The sequence below is a fragment of the Strix uralensis genome, chromosome 4 (genome assembly GCF_047716275.1).
Source record: "Strix uralensis isolate ZFMK-TIS-50842 chromosome 4, bStrUra1, whole genome shotgun sequence".
Taxonomy (NCBI): domain Eukaryota; kingdom Metazoa; phylum Chordata; class Aves; order Strigiformes; family Strigidae; genus Strix; species Strix uralensis.
In genome coordinates this window covers 56,859,057-56,870,973 of record NC_133975.1, presented here as the reverse complement: position 1 = coordinate 56,870,973, position 11,917 = coordinate 56,859,057, and the positions used below count along the sequence as shown (strand labels likewise).

Genomic DNA, 11,917 nt, shown 5'->3' with positions numbered 1-11,917 from the left:
GCAGGTGTTTTGTCCTTGAAGCTGTCTCAGTAGTGTCTCATGCAGGCTTCCTGTGGAAGTTATATTTGGGCTTGCTGTTTGGGTCGGGGTGCAAGGGGAGGAGCTGGTTAACGTGAGCTAATAAGGAGATGATGAAAGAATTTAAGAACTTTTACCAAAACAAAAAGCTTAATTAGTGATTACCTCAGTGAGTAATGTACCCGCCAAAACCACAGATGGTCTAAAAAGTATGTAGTAGATCTTGATTGCTATGAAACATGGAGGGGGGAAAAAAGACTTTTTTGATTTGAACTTCATGTGAAAAATGAAGGTTTTGGAAAACATTGAATTGAGTTGTCCTGTCCAGCTCTGTTAAAAGACCTATTTCAGGATGATTAATACAATAATGTCTTCTGAACACAGGGGCCAGCTCCATCCTAAAAATCTTGGATTGAACAAAATCTTTTTTTATAAATGGCTTTTATGTGAGAGTATGAGAACAAAGTGTCAAGCCAAAGCACTTAGATTTAACAAACATGTAACAAGAAAAGAAACTTACACTTCAGTGTTGTTTCTGGAATAATTTTTTTAAGATTTTTTTTCTGTGTTTACGTGGGGTTGGAATTTGACAACACGGTTCCAGTCAGCTTACTCAAATTTCACTTGAAAAACTTGGTTTTAAGCACATTTTTGAGACTTTTCAGGATGCAGGAGAAGCCTGATCTGTAGCACTGGTTAGGAATTTTTTTTTCTTTCCCTGTCTGCTGATGCCCACAGCATCTTCTGTATTGGTTGAAAAAATGAACATAAACCTAATTTTACATGTGTGTGTAAAACATTGTACTTAGTTGCACTGTACATAGTTTTTATGTAAAGATTATAGACACTAACTCTTTCTTAAAAATCTGGCTTTAAGTAGGCCACAACAGCGCAAGGTCTGATTGCTATGGAACATGGAACTACAGTCTGGCAAATGGTTAAAAGACAGCTAGTTAGTATATAGGTATGCAGACATAGTATACCAGCCCTGTTAGATTTGATAATTGCTTAGGCAAAAAGGAATTAGCAATAATTAACAGATAAAATAATGGTTTAAACATTCACATCCAGAAATAGTCTGAATAACTTTTTTATTGTATTTTTTTCTGCAGCCTCCCCTCAATTGTTCTTTCTAGCCATTTTATTTCAAATCCTTCACTGTTACAAACAGTAGTATTTTACAGGCATTATCATCTGAAGCAGATACCATAGGTCCATCAGATGTGGGTAGTGATTCAGAAGGAATCTTCAGTCTGCAGGTCCCTAGTAAAACTTAAAGCAGAAGTTGGAATTCAGCTGAAGATTTCTTGCTGTGTTTATAGGTGTCAAAAAAAATCTAAATTCAGTTTCTTTCCCTGGTTTGTGTGTAGTTTTATACATGAAAACTAGGCTAAGACAACTGTTTCTGTTAGAGAGTTAAATGAAACAAATGAGCACTAGAACAGTGGAACAAGAAAATAATCCATGATCAGTGAAGGATCTTAAGTTATAAAGGTTATTTCACTAGAACACAGACTATACTAACTCCTTCCAGCCTGAAAACCAAAAAAACTACTACTTGTAGGAATAATTTGCTTTATGCTGTTCAGTTCTCAGTGTCATTGATGCTCTGTTACCCCAGTGCCTTCAACATAGATATGAAATGGGCATAAATTGGAGAACTGTTAGATTCAGATCTCGATAGGCAATTGTTGCACCTTTAAAAGGTAGTTGGAATTACGGCTAAAATATTTTCAGTGTAAGGCTGAGGGCCTATATATTGGCAACAGTGCAAGACCAATGCAGAGAGAGCATGGTAACGCAGGAAACAAAACTGGGTAAACGTGTGATGTAAAGAGAAGGTACAGAAGGTAAAGACTGGCTGTCCGTATTACTCTGAAGTGAAATTGTGTTGCTGTCAATTCATGCAGCCTAGTGTAAAAACCAGCTGACTTCAAAATAACCTGAAATAAGATAGTTAATAAATTGTAATTTTAAGTGTCCAGGTTAGCCTGTCAAAGAACAGCCATTCAGACATAGCCTTAGGAAGAGCAGTTCAGTGTGTAGACAGCTGAGCTTTTGCACGTGTGTATGGAACAGTTCGTAAGTAAGTGTGATTGTTTAGCCAGTGCCCATAAATTGTGATTTCATGTTCTCCTTGGTTAATGCTGCAGTAACTTTGGTCTCGTATGTCATTTAGAAGCAAGCACTCGGTCTTCTGCAGGGATAGTTCAAAGTTCTCAGCTTTTTTGTACTGCAGTGAAGTGACATGTGGTTTGTTTAATGTGAATCAGTTGTGGGAGAAAGAGTTTAGTAGTTTCCAGGTGAGAAGCAGTAAATGCTGTAACTATTTCTAGAGCATCTGCCTATCTCAGTTAAAAGAGGTGACAAGTGTAATCTTTACAGTAATAGGTGCCAGAAATTAAACAGTGAATTTGATAGGACAGCTCTGAGTAAAGTAATACTTGAGATTTTTTTTTTTAAGAATGTCTGGTAAACATCTCTGCCCAAAATAGCTTATTTTTTATGTCTGTCCATTGGAAATGTTGGTGAGAATTCAGTATCTTCTTAAACAGTGAAGATTCTTCATTTGTGAGGGGAGGAATCCTCATCAGGAGACACACAATGTTGAACAGAACATGTTTTTCTGCAGCTTTTAACTGATCTTTGATCTGGGGTTGTACCTGACTGACTCTAGGAGAGTAGGCTGCTCTCTTTAAATGACTGCTGTTCAGATTGGTTCCCCCTCAGGAGCTTCAAGCAGAAATGCTCAAGCTCTGTAGTTAAGAATCCCAGGCTTTGCAAACCATCTAGGTAATTCTGGCTTTTGCTTCAACTTCATTTTCGTATTAACTGTGTTGTCCCATCACAGAGTTAAATTGTGCAGAGTATGATCTTTTGCTTAAAAGATGGCAATACTACTTTCTCCCCATGGGAGGAATGCTGGCTGGAGTGCTGGGCAGCTGGTTTTGCTCCAGCTGCTTTGGCATAGTAGGGCTTTGGAGCCAGAATTTGGAAATGCCTTTGCCTTTATCTGGAATGGGAGTTTTGACTCAGGTTTAGTCTCTGAGAGGTGATGTCATGATTCATTAGAAGGAATGCACAAATTAAGCTGTTTCCTGTGTTCTTGAAGAGCTGCCTAACTCATCATGTATCTTATCTTAGAACACATTGATAGCCACTGAATGTGATAGTTTCGTCTGTGCTGAGGAAAAGAGAAGCCTATGCTTGTTTCTAAATTTAGTCTGTGTTTTTCCCCGCTGGCCAGGTAAGCCTCGACACTTCTTATCTCAGAGTATTTGATGCAAGTCTAAAAAGAAAACGTGTTCATATAGTCATGAGTCCTGTCATCTTTTTTTTTTTTTTTAAAGGGAATTTTCTGGAACACAACTTTTAACTGAACATGCAACTCAGATCCTCTTGGCATCTAACCGAGGAACTGCAGTTTGCAACCTTATGTACAGAACTTAGTGTGAGTCTATAATCCCTTCTGACAAATCTGTGAAGGTAAATAGCGAAGATGGCATAACTCTGGCAAAGATCACTGTTCAGTATGAAGCTGTTAATTCTTTGGGGAAGGATATGCTTGCTAAAACAAGGTTTATAGATTCTTTGCCATGGTACTAATCCTGCTCTGATAGTGAATGCAGAAAATTAATTCACAGATATCTTAGAAAATGAAGGATCTATTCAATATAACCATTATTTTATTGGTTTTCCTATTGCAAGGTTTGGAATGCTATTATTGGAATAAGTGGTCTAGATCTCTTCATAAGGTACTAGATTTTGTGTCTGTACTCAGAAGAGCATTGAGGAAGGTATCACTGTTAGCGACTGTAGGAGTTTTTGGGTAACAAACAGTGGAGAACAAGACAACTTCTCGAAGATGGCACTGATACATCCTTTTATAGAATGGATTAGTGCTGGCTGGAGAATGGAATTTAGTATTTGGGACTGAGTGATGCTCAATCTTTGTGAGAAGTCCCTCAGATTCTTGCACCTCAAGCATATCTGTCTGGTCTAATTGACATATGTGCCTTGACAAACTTAGAAGTACAAATTGTACCTTTTGTTTTTTTGGTTGTGCATATGTTTTGGTCAGCTTCTGTATACCTGTATTCTTTCATTCCACCCTTTCTTCAGTTTGTCTCCTTACTGTGAAACCCAGTGAGGATTCAATTCCTTAAAGTTTCAGGAGACTCCTGTTAGAATCCACAGGGCTGACCTCTGAGAGGTTTGAGATTTTTTTTTTTTTTGTTGTTGAAGAGTCAGAGAGGAAACCATGCTATAATGAATAGAAAATGTTACCACACGAGCTTATAAAGGCAGCGTGCCACTAGTGTGTATTTAGCCCCTGTGTGATTCTGCAGTTCTTCTGTTATGTGTAGTAGAAATAAATACAAGCCCTTCACAAGAGAATGCATGTGGCTTTGTATAAGCTTATTTTTGCAAACTGTAATGGTATTTTTTTAATGTAGTAACACTATAAAATATTTGGGATACAATAATTTCTATATAGTTGGGGTGCTTAATACAGTTAGCTTTGCATAAATAATAAGTTCTTCATACACTCAGAAGATGGAAGTTTTACATTGGTAAGTAGTAGTGCTATAAAAAGCAGGACAAAGTTTCTTGTGGTTTGTCTACAAAGAGAAGTTAACTGAGATGTGTAAGCCAAAGCATGCAGTTAGGCACATACAACGTATACTAGTGTAAGTCTCCTTTGACCCCAAATTTTGTAGTATAAAAATCCTTTGGTTTGGGAGTTCGTGGTTTGTTTGGGAATGAGTTCTAAGCTCAGTAACAAGCTGCCATGGAACAAGTGCAGATAGTCTGATCAGCAGAAGAGGTAAAACTTTCTTGTGTAAATGAATTGTGACCCTGTTTCTGTTGTTGAGTGTACTAACTGCTCTTAATGTTTTTACAGTTTGAGTTGTAATTCATGAGGATATCTCTAAGCCTTGTTTACATAATGATTTATGTTTCCTGAGAATTGATTCCAAATTCACTGAAAGCTGCACTTCAAGGTATCATCACACAATGACAAGCAATTGAGTTAGAACGGAGGTAGGTAGGTGTCTGTTGCTTAATTTAGCTAGGCGTTTTTCCACTCCTACTTCATATGTGCTGCACTTCACACTCAGAATTACTGTTTTAGTGCAAAGGATGTGAATTTTCATAACCTTAACTTTTTATTTATAAATAGGGAAAGAAGTAAAAATGCATTCTGTTTGGATTAACTATAAATGATACGAGAGAACTCAAGCTTTAAGAAAAAGCAGGTAACTCTTGAGGCATATTTTTGCACATAATATTCTTTCTGATACTGATAGAACTGATGGAGAAGAATATTCCAACTTTCCAGAATGAAAACATGAAAAAACAGGCTTGTGGAAAGCCATTGACCAGTTACCTTAAAACTTTTGGATGTAAAACTATTTCTTTAAACCAGCTTTTTTTAATGTGGCTGATGTGGCAGCTTACTGGCCACACGTGCATTATGCTGTGCTTTATCGGGGAAAAGAAAAAAAAGAGGAAGATGAAAAGAGAAGTTGCCATTTGCTGCTTAACTGAAGCTAGAACATCTCTGCTTCACAGGGCAGGAGACCCAATAGAGAAATAGGCTGTAGTTGACTGATCAGCCTTCCTAACCTTCTTTTCCTTCCCACAGCCACCCTGCAGTGTTTGCCTCTGCACTTTAGAGACCTGAACTACTTTTTGCCCATACACCTCCCCTGCTAGATAGGGCTTCTTTTTGCTGCCTTCCCTGATCTGATGGGGAATCTCTTTCATGTAACTTAGCTAGGCTGTGATTATGAACAGAAATTATGAACCAGTATTTCATGCAATTGCTAGGGCGAGTAATGCCTTTTGAGGTGCAAAGCATGAAGGGAGGGGGAAGGGTTAACTTCGAATCTTTCTACTCTGTTAATTGCTGCAGTGGTTGTAATTTGGAGGAGAGCTTGTAAAAATACCAGAAAAAAGGGGTTAAGAAACTTAAGTTTTTAGGTTAGATCAGTATAGGTGAAACAACTGCCGTGTATTAGGATTAGGAATCTAGAATGATCACAGATACGTGGGGACAAAGTGAAGGGGAAGAGCTCAATGTTGTCTCACTGAATTTTTAAAGAGAAGTTACCACGTAGCATATGCTGACACATAGATCATGAATAATTTGGGGTGTGGACAGTGGAGAGGGCAGCCAGCTGTACCTTCTGAGCCAGCTGCAGCTAACTGATAAGCTCTTCTAGAAAAGTTGTGTGAGGAGGAAGTAGCAGTAATCATAGTTTGTGGTTACAAGATTATGGTTCTTTGCCGGGAAGCTGGAAGGATAAACAGCAGATCAGCATCCTTGGTATTAAGAGAACACAACAAAACAGAAGAGGTCTTGAAAAATCTCCAAGTTGAAATTGCCACAAAGATGTTCACTAAACAATAAGTGGCTCCAGCCATGCAGTGGCTTTCTCATGTCAGCATTAAGCTGTCCACTGTTACTGTCTAAGCAGGAGATGGCAGAAGGAAGTTTAGTTGTACCCTTCTGTCCTCCAAGTAAACCTTAGTGGCTGCGACCAAAGTGAATATTGAGGAAAAACTGTTATTTGTCAACTTGCTAGGCATACTGAACTACTTCATTAGACTAAATTACCTAAATTGGTTTTTTTAAAGTAGTTTTAAGTATCTTTTTGGTGTGATTGAAATTTCTTGGGGAATAGTTCCAGGCCTTTAAAACTGTATTTGTCAGTATGACCACTGCTGATAAACTGTATTCAAAAAAATGCTGAGTGAATCAAAATAATAGAATCTTTATTGACAGATAAATTTTCAAGATTATTTTGCATCTTAAACCTCGTAAGTGCTTAATAACCTTTTGGAGTCATGACAGCTTCCTGTGGTGAAGAAGTCCTTTTAACAGAGAGCCATACCTTTGGAAATGATTGCTTGCTGAATGCTGTTTATTTTGCTAGTATGTAAAAAGTGCCAAAAACCGAAGTGGCTGTTCACTCTTTAACCCTCTAATAATTAAAACTTTAAATACCTTCAGAATATCGTGGCACTGCTGTGAAATAGTGTATAGATGTCAAAATGTCTTTTTGCCAAGAAGGGTTGGATCAGATGAACCTCGAGGTCCTTTCCAACGTGGTAGTCTACGATTCTATGAAATGCATGCTGAATATTTATATACAGAAGTTTAATTGAAGTTATAGTGTAGCTTTCCTCCTTTCAGTAGATCTGTACCAGTTTAGACTAGCTGAAAATCTTTGCACTTGCTGAAACAGTCTTAGAGGATTCCTGGCAGTGATCTCTTGTGGTTTTTAAGATCCTTTCTTACAGGGTGCTGTTTGTGTCATTATCTGCAGTCCTAGTGGTGAGAAAACAGAGGTCTTCCATGGAACTGTGACACTTGTAGCAGCTATCAAAGGTATAGGCAATAATTTGAGCACCAGATTATCTGGATCCACTGGGCTGAAAACTTAGCTGTGAACAAAGTCAGTGTGAGTAGTATCTTAATGTAGTCACTCCCTGAAGAGGTTGGGGCCCTTCTTTCACCAAGGACTGAGCTGAAGAGACAAGGTTATTCTAAGGCTCTTCATTACATTTCTAGCCACAAAACTACTGCCTGCCTTCCCTGCTTCCAGTGCAAGTAGAAAAATACTAAAATGTTGACTAGCACCAAACCAAGAAATTTGTAGTCAGACAGTACAAGAGTATGACAGGACACAAGGAAAGGGAATGAAGCTGCATCAGGGGAAGTTCAGATGGGACATCAGGAAAAGGCTCTTCACTGAGAGGGTGGTCAGTCACTGGAACAGGCTCCCCAGGGAAGTGGTCACAGCATGAAGCCTGTCAGAGTTCAAGGAGCATCCGGATGACACTCTTAGTCACATGGTTTAGTTTTAGTCCTGTGAGGAGTAGGGAGTTGGATTGATGATTGTTACGGGTCCTTTCCAGCTTGAGATATTCTATGATACTTCTAGTACTCCTTATTCTCTTTGTTTGCTGCAGTAGTCTTCCCTTTTTGTTACAATGATAATCAAACATGTAATGCTTTTTTTAGAGATAGATATGTATAAAGTAGTGTTTTTAGCACTATGTACTAAGCCATTTGGGAAGGAAAAAAAAAAAAACAACAACAAACAAACCAGAGCATATTAAAAGTATGTCTGCTTGATGAATGTGCATGAGTCAATTTCTGTAACTCCTATTCCTGAGACATTTGTACCAGTGCAGTGAGCGATGTTGCATGTAGCATCCTGGACTACATGAGGATGTAGTTCCGTTACGTAAGGGGTTTGCCCTGGAATCGTTCAGACATGTAAAGATTTTTTTTTTTTTAATGTAGGCAGGCTCTTGGCTTATGCTGCTGCATAAGTGGGGCTTGAGACGATTCAGTGTGAGCTTCATTGGTTAAGAATTCTGTCAATTCTTGTAGGTACTGAAATAATTACTAATTTTTCAAGAGGGGAAAAAAGTGTCTTTTGAGTACCCATAGTTTTCAGTAAAGTAACTTTGAATATTCCCTGGTGCTTGCATTAGGGTCACTTTTGCAGAAATGTATGGACAGAGTTTGGCCTACTGCTGAAGCCAGCTTTGTTACCCCTACTAAAGCTTTGAGAAACGCATGTCCTGACCTGCCCCAGCAGTTTGTCTGGAGTAACTGAGCTAGAAAAAGAAATGCAGCTCCAAGCTGTTTTGGCAACTCCAAATCCATTTCAGTTTACTCATCCAATTTATCAGCTATAAATTTTTGTTGATGTTCTCATAATACTCACCTGCATGGGAAACATTCATTAAAACAGTAGGCTGGATATGTGTTTCATATTTAGTGTAATCTGTTTGGTATGTCCTGCACTCAACTGGCAAAATGCCAGAAGTAGTACACAGCATTAGTAAGACTCAGTGGAAGCCTCTCAAACTTCCGTCATGGGAGAAACCTGTGATACCCACGTTTTGAGGGATTTAATTTTAGGCGTTTAGAAGGGACGAGTCATACATAGTATTGTGGTCACAGATGACTGTCTAGATTTAGACCTTTAAGAAGGTTAAGCAAGCTGTTTCATAATGTTCCCGTATGTACTACTGATTTTCTTGAAGTGCCAGAGAATCAGTTTTGATTCTATATATGTTTTAAGTAAATTTTAATGAGAGTTCACAGGGAGCTGGGACAGCACCATGCCTAGTCTTAAGATGGTGACTTTGCTCATGAGGCAAAGAGTAAATGACAATGGTCAGTGTTACGTAATCTTATAAATAGATTAGGATTTTTCAAAATTGCTTATAAATTGAAGAGTATAAAAGCTATTGGAATTCCATCTTCTAAAGAACTTGTCTTTAGAAATGTGTTCATGTTGGCTTTCAAGATCCTTATGCTTTTTGTGTTTGTGCTATGGAAGGTGGTGACCTGAAATCAAAATCCTGTGGTTTGAACCCATCTTAAAACAAGATGTTATGTAGAGGTGTAAGTACAGGCTTTTGCCCCGGCATACCTGATGAGGTTTAAGGGTATACTCAAGGTATTGCCTGCCTTTCTGTTTATGTAATTTTAATTTTAAAATTATTATTACCTATTTTTTGCCTTTTCCCCTCCATATAGCATTTGGCTGGAGCCAGTAGCTTCCCTTCCACATAATTATTTCTAATTACTCGTGATTGTTTGTGTTGAGTAATTTCGCTTGCTAAGGAAATCCCCTTGCAATGACCTACAGATTTTACAATAATTATGAAAGAAACTTTAGGTCTACCACTTAGATTGTAATTCTGTATTTTGCTCATGATAACCTAATACAACGTTCTCTTCTAGTGATGTATTAATAGTGTCCTCATCTAAAAGCAATGTTTATTTTCTCATTTTATTTTTAACATCCTTTTTGGATGGAATTCAAGATAAATACAGAATAATGCCTGAAATGTGTTCTTTCTGTCTGTTCTTTACAAATCCATAGCTGGAGGGCTCTCTGCACCATATTGCCTTTACACCAGCTCAGAGAGTAGCTATTTTGCATAGCAGCTCTATGTTTTGCAGAGGCAGTCATGAAACAGGACAGGCATTACATTGAGGAGCTGTAGGGCTTTCCTACAGATGTGCTGTGCTGTCTGAAGGTATTCGCAGTCATGCAAACACCAGACCAGTTTTACACCAGTATTTATCCAACATGTCTGCGTCGATATTGCTGCATCTAATCCAAAACTCCCACAAGTAGATGATCCTGTCGTTGTTTTGCATCTTTGACAAATGGTCTGTGGTGGTGGTATCTGCAGTGGTGTACGATTACCAAAAGAGACAGGAAGCCTGGGTATGGCCTGGTTTGGATACAAGTCCTGGTTTGCTTCAGAGGTGGTAACCTTCAGCAGAAGAATGGTACAGGGTGGACAGGTGGGGGCAGTAATATCTTAAAGTACTGTAGCCAAATCTGTGAGAACCTGTTTAAAACCTTTGCATGAACTCATTGAGCATGAATTTGAAAGAGAAAACAGCAGCAGCCTGTCGTGATGATAGAGGTTGCATAGCAATTGGAAACAAAAGACTTCTGGATTAACACAGCAGAATTTGGGCAGCTTCAATAGAACTACTCTGAATTTATTCTAATAGAGCCAAAGGCATGGTTTTGCCTTCAGCTTTTTGTCTTAGTTGATAAAGAATATCTGCTTGCAGTATCATAAGGAATTGTAATAACCTCCTAAATTTGTGGCATTTCAGAAAGAAATTGAATATGGTACACAGTAAAAGAAAGCCACACTAAAGATCTTGCTTTGCTTTGTGTCTTCAGATTTTAAAAGATAAAACCACAGCCTTTAAGACTCTTGCATCTTTAAACAGTAAAAATGTAATTTGTTTAAAAATACCCTCAAACAAACAAAAAACAAACCCCAGAACTGGGACATGAAAATGAGACATGATTTAACTTAATTATAAGCCTTGAACAAGGAAACAGCATGTTCTCAGAATACTTAATTACAGCATTGTTTTTAGCTTGAGTTTTTTGTGTGTATGTGTGTGTTGCTTCAGTCAGTCTTCAGCAGAAAGAATAAAAGGCAAAGAAAACACGGAAGTACAGTAAACATCTTGAAATGCAGTTTCCTTCTTACTGGGAAGCTAGCACATGACTTGCTGAAAAAGATTTATTTAAAAAAAAAAAGCTTGCAGTTGTTTTTTGGTAGCATTAAAACTTACTTCTCTGTAAGTCTGCTTCTTGAAAGATAGTATCCTACAAGATCTCTCAAGCAGCACTACAGTGTTTAAATGCTTTTAGTGTTGTATGAGTGACTTTAAGGAAAATACACTGAATTGTTTGATTGTCCTGAAAGCATTACGCATTGACAGATGAGAGCAGAAAGAGAACAGGCTTTATTACTATTAATGTATAATGATTTTATAGGCTGAACTTTTAAAGGTGAGAAGATACTAATTTTGACTGAATTGTGCAGCGTGCAAAGCCACTTGGGGTAACTCAATCTTCTATGATGATAGTCTTTTTTTGCCAATGGGACCTGTATTTCAGTTAGTCAATATGTTGAATGTAGGTTACTCAGTCTTAAAAATACACACAGAGTAAACTGTTCCAACAGCTAAATTTCTGCACAGACTTCTGCTGCCAAACAGTATGGGTCCCAGCCATCCTTTTTAAAGTTGATAGAGATTTTTTCAGTGTGACAAAAAGATCAGGTACTGTTTCTTGCTTTGGACCAGTATTTCTCAGAACTGTGCCCCCCTGTGCTCTCACAGGTGAAAAAATCACCTGTGGTTATATCATGTACTTTATATGGTAGATGAATGGAAAGACTGGCATTTTTATGTTGTATTGAAACAAAGGGCTGTTAGTTCAAAAGGATTTGAATCATAAAGGCATGTTGACCATGTTCAGTAACGTTTTAAAGACATATCTAGGGTGGATTCTTATGTTGTGCTGAATTAGGTGTGTGA

At 38.0% G+C, this 11,917-nt stretch overlaps 1 protein-coding gene across 7 annotated transcripts in view; it reads left to right on the top strand.

The window, feature by feature from the left end:
• Positions 1-3,098: 3,098 nt before the first annotated feature.
• MANBA (mannosidase beta) overlaps positions 3,099-11,917 on the top strand; it is an 80,495-nt gene continuing 71,676 nt past the window's right edge. The window contains exons 1-3 of one of the 7 annotated variants that reach the window (XM_074866839.1): positions 3,369-3,504; positions 4,925-5,064; positions 5,204-5,279. In XM_074866839.1, the coding sequence (XP_074722940.1) occupies positions 5,244-5,279 (36 nt within the window). In that variant the 5' untranslated portion in view covers positions 3,369-3,504; positions 4,925-5,064; positions 5,204-5,243. Of the gene's footprint in view, positions 3,266-3,368; positions 3,505-4,826; positions 4,847-4,924; positions 5,069-5,203; positions 5,280-11,917 lie in introns of those variants that run through there. The other 6 variants (XM_074866837.1, XM_074866840.1, XM_074866841.1 and 3 more) reach the window with 6 other exon arrangements.